The 4,671-nt window shown below is 51.9% G+C and overlaps 1 protein-coding gene across 1 annotated transcript; it reads right to left on the bottom strand.

The window, feature by feature from the left end:
• Positions 1 to 1,239: 1,239 nt before the first annotated feature.
• LOC120965992 (uncharacterized) lies at positions 1,240 to 3,176 on the bottom strand. The gene is made up of 2 exons (XM_040391488.1): positions 2,758 to 3,176; positions 1,240 to 1,680 (listed from the first exon to the last, which is right to left on the bottom strand). The coding sequence occupies exons 1-2, from the start codon at positions 2,858 to 2,860 to the stop codon at positions 1,454 to 1,456; spliced, it is 330 nt and encodes a 109-aa protein (XP_040247422.1). The 5' UTR covers positions 2,861 to 3,176; the 3' UTR covers positions 1,240 to 1,453.
• Positions 3,177 to 4,671: the final 1,495 nt, after the last annotated feature.

Genomic DNA, 4,671 nt, shown 5'->3' with positions numbered 1-4,671 from the left:
ACAAGCAAAGTCATACAAGACCAAAACTATGTGAAGGCGACGAAAAAACCCCAAAGCGATCAGACTTGTGATCGGCAAACTACAACTATGACCATATCCGCACCAACCATCTCCTGACACCACATGGATAACGAGGTTCTTCAACAGCAACGCCTTCAGGAAGGGAGCCACACTCAGGCGCCGTCGTCATCGGATCTAACCACAAGGCCATAATTTAGTTTTTCACCCTGAAGAATCAGTCCGAGCCTATCCAAGCAATGCCTTCAATGAGGTAACGACATAAAAAAATGTCGCCATTGTCAGGTATAACCACTCGGGTCTAACCTAGGCTTTTGCCCTGGAGCTCAAGACTAGGTGCTCGTGTAGCACCATCATCAAAGTCGCTCATGTGTTGTCGCCGCCACTTTTCCGCGATCCCAACAGGTACATGCGGTGTGACCGCTGTCACTGCGCCTCCATTCCTCTGCCTCAAGCCGTCGTATATAATTTAAATATCACCGCCAAAGTCAACCGTCAGCTCAAGAGTAATGACCCTTCTGACTTTTCGATGATCATCGCCGTTGCGGAACTGTAGGAAGTCGCTGCAGTACTTTGCAGTCACCACCATCCGGCCGATCGAATCTGAATCACCACAACCAAGGAGTGGACCGTAGGGCCGCTGTCCGGCCACCGCCTGTTCGGAAGGCCAGCACCTCACCGCATCGTCCACATCCAACAGAGAGCCATGCGCACACCAAGATCCTGACGTCAAATCTGATCAAATCTGGCTAGAGACCGGGCTCGCATACGGAGGTCCCGCACATCATCCAACCCTCCCCTGATGCATTTGAAGATGCACACAGCAGAGAAGGTCTCTTCTGTTGTGCCAGATCCGGGCCTAAGGACGGCATCCACATGGCCGCTGGATCTGACGTCCCATTCCAGGGAGCCTCCAGTTGCCGGCGGCTGATCAGGCAAGGGCGCGCTGCACTAGGCAGTAGCCGGGCGACTCGATGGAGCATCCACCCACGCTGGGACCTGGCCGGCGGCTAATGGGTGGAGGTGGGGTGGGGGTTGGAGGAGAGGCTAGATCTGGGGAGAGATGGACCAGCAGGGGTGGCGGCGAGGGGATTGTATGGCTAGGTTGGGCTTGTTGGGTGGCGGCGGCGGCGCCTCCGGAGTCGCTCGGGAGCGACCCAATGACATAGGACTTAGATGTGCGGTACTTATGATATATCTAGATGTGCTTTAGCAAAACTGTTATTCTTTTGGCAAGAACATTCAAAAGTTTCTTAGTTTCTTTTTGTTTTGCAAACACAAGACGCATATCTGCACTGCCCCAGAAGGCCAGAACAAACTTTATTGCTGATCGACGCGTGTACTCCGATCTCTGTCCACACCACGCTTGCAAGCACACACGGACGAGGGATCCATCTCTTACCCGCACGGGTGAAGAGCTTCCTTGCTAGTTTATCTAAACCGAGCCGGAGGAGGAGAGGCGGCGCGAGCGCAGGGGCGGCGGCATGGGGCAGCAGCACTCGAAGTGCAAGTCGTGGAAGGAGCAGAAGCCCCTCGCGTTGCCCAGCCCTATGCGGACGCAGTGCTCGGTGCACTTCTCCCCGTCGCACGGCACCATCATCTCACACTTGGCCGGGTCCGTCTCCGCCGGCACGACGTCCGCCACCTTCTTCGCCTCGCCGCCTGCACGCACGGGCACAGCTGCACACGTCAGGACAACATAGAAACAACATATGTAGTAATATTATTACGTGAATCGTTGTGCATGGTCAGGCCCGTCGATGAGGGGGGCCAAAGTGGCCGACCGCAGAGGGCCCCCCAAATCGTGGGGCCCCTGATTGGAGAGAAAACGGGAGGCTTTTTTTAGTTGGAGAAAAAACGAGAGGTAATATGCGTCTGTGGCGCCCGCTACAACTTGAGCCCTAGGACCGTGACCCTCCCAGTCCCTCGCCTGCGCAGACGCGCCGCCTCTTTTGCGATCTGCAATGAATCCACGGGTATTGGTCCGCTGCAGATCGCCGCTGGCGTCCGCTCTCCCCCAGTCTAGCTCCACCTACTAGCTGCTCCGTGCTTGCATTAGTGTACCATGACTGGCAGTGATTCCCGTCCTCCGCCTGGCCGCTGGGCGCTGGCCTTGCCACCGCTGAATGGAGGACTTGCTGCCCCTCCAAATCTGGTGCTGGTCCGCCTCGGCCACTAATCAGTGGGTAATTTACTGATTCTTGCACTGGAAGAAGCAAACGACAATAAAAGATGCACTTGAAGTTTAACTGACATGCTGTATGTGTTGATTTCTGAACTGATGTCTTTGTTAGATGAAACCCGAATTGATGTATATTTATATCAATTTTATTCCATGCTACAGAAAAATAAGATGAAGACATATTTTCATCAGTGACCTGCAACAACAAGGAGTGTCTACACATGGGAGGAATAGATGAGGCAAATTATTGCTTTGGTATTCTTTTGTGTCCCTTATTATTATTTGTACCTTTTTTCATGTTTAATCTATTTGGTTCCATTGTTAAGCATTGAGTTTCAGTTCTACATATATTGTGCAATCGAGCAAATTTATGTATGCTTTAGCATGAGGGGTTCCTTGGCTAGCGAGGTATTATTTGGCTAGTGTAGATATTCTTTGGATACTTCTTCAGTTATACGAATTTAAGAAAATTTAGGACCCCATTTTGTATTTCGTCTCGGGCCCCCAAATTCCTGGAGACGGCCCTGTGCATGGTCTGTAGCTGTGGACGAACGTACCTGAGATGGCGTGCGGTGGTAATGGCGATGCGTGGCAGCATGACGCCAAGAGGAGGGCGGCCGCAACGAGGAGGAGAGCAGTGCTAGGACTGGCCATGGCCATTTTCTTGGTGATGATCGTGGAGAAGAAAATAGTACTAGTGCTAGCTCGATTGTTTGAGGCGTGTGTCGTATGGTTGGACGTACGTGGTGGTTATATAGGCGAGTGAAATTTTGGTCGATCTGCTATTGATTCGCTTTGGTAAATCCGAAAATGCAGGATTTTTTGGGATTTGCCTGGTAAATGCAGGATTTGCTTGTGTAAATGCAGGATTTTTCTCCTAGGGATCTACGTTCGAGTGAATTCTTCTACGAGCTGATTTGCACGATCTTGTTTACACTAGCGAAAATCTGCAAGGATTTTACAGAATAAAAACAAATAAAACCACACGTTTCATCTTAAAAAAACAGTGTATGCAACGAAAAATCGGTGCACGGTGTACCCCCTTCGTCCGGGTTTAAGGGCATCCAAGCCGCGTCTTATACCAGGCCATGGGGATGCATGCATAGCTAGCCTTTCCAATGAAAATTAATCGCAAGCCAAAACGGCATGACGAGATATGCGCCATGAATCCATGCACGTGATTGGTGCGGTTAATAGGGGTGTGTTTGGTTGCCGTCGGCTACCTGCGTTGCATACCCTTCTCCACTCAGTCTGGCTCAGAAAAAACAGCCTTATATGCGACATCTGCAAGTTGTTTGGTTGTCTGCATATGGACTTCTTGCATTAGGGGATCAACTTTGGCATGTTGTTTGGTTGCCTGCATTGTCTCGGCGCATACAACTACACGCTGTTTGGTTGCCGGCATGGGGTATGATTAAGAGCTAGCACTTGTACTTAGCACACAGGGTTAAAAACTAGCAGAGGAAGGGGGAGAAGAAATGCAGTGCGCGCCGGACCATGGCGACTGCGGTGGATAGTGGCCGTGGCGCCGTGTCCGACATGACGAGCATGGAGTCGTGGGCGAGCGACCCCGTCGGTGGCACGACGAGCGACACCGTCGGCGAACTAGTTGCGGTGCTCGCACAAAGACAGTGGACAAAGGAGGAGAATGCAGTGCTCACGTCATGGTATCGTCCGTGCAGTAGGACGAGAGAGGAGGCCGAGATGATCGACGCCGGAAACGACTCTAGTGTAGTGGGACGAGAGAGAGGAGGCCGAGATGATCGACCGCGTCGGCGGCGCGGCGAATTGCAGTGTGCACGGAGGCAGAGGACACAAAAAAGCAGTGTGCGCGCCATTGCAGCGTCAGTGCAGTAGGAGGACGACAGAGAGTAGGCCGAGATGAGCGACGCCGGAAACGACTCTAGTGTACTAGGAAGCGGGCAAGGAGATCAAGGGGAAGGGCGTCGGCGTCGAGAGGGACGAATAGGAGGGCTCTAAGCGAGGACAGAGGAGCTCGACATGGCGGCGTGAGTGCATTAGACTGCTGTTCAAGGAAAGATAAAGCTACAATCGTCGAAACCAAAAACTTACAACATGAATGTTGTACAGAACTGCTAGATTAGGTTACTGGTCAAAGGAAATTCCAAATGATCGATCGTGCGCGACGAATCTGAAAAAATGCGTCCAGAATAGCTCCAAACGGGAACACGAAATAAAGAACTTCCGGCCGACGAAACTACGAACCGATCGCCTGAATGGAACCGTAGCATCGAGGTGCATCTTTTTCATGTAGAGCTTATCTCAAATCAAAGCACCGTTGTGTAGATCAGAAGGACAAGGAAGAGAGGAGATTAGAGAGAAGCTTAGGTTGAAGAAGATCTCACGTAATCACCTTGCATCCCTCCTGTCTCCACTCGTGCAAGGGCCCGCTCGCTTGCGCTCGCCTCGGCCTGGCTCGCAAGAAACTGCCGATCTGAGCGTTTCCAGCG

The sequence above is a fragment of the Aegilops tauschii genome, chromosome 6 (genome assembly GCF_002575655.3).
Source record: "Aegilops tauschii subsp. strangulata cultivar AL8/78 chromosome 6, Aet v6.0, whole genome shotgun sequence".
NCBI lineage: Eukaryota > Viridiplantae > Streptophyta > Magnoliopsida > Poales > Poaceae > Aegilops > Aegilops tauschii.
Note: the sequence above shows the minus strand (reverse complement) of the source record. Positions and strands in the feature narration are given on the sequence as shown.

Bases quoted from the DNA above. Each gene is read 5' to 3' on its own strand.
- LOC120965992 (XM_040391488.1), bottom strand. From the start codon at position 2,860: ATGGCCATGGCCAGTCCTAGCACTGCTCTCCTCCTCGTTGCGGCCGCC. The intron at 1,681-2,757 runs GTACGTTCGTCC...CCGTGCGTGCAG, and splicing joins ACCACCGCACGCCATCTCAG to GCGGCGAGGCGAAGAAGGTG.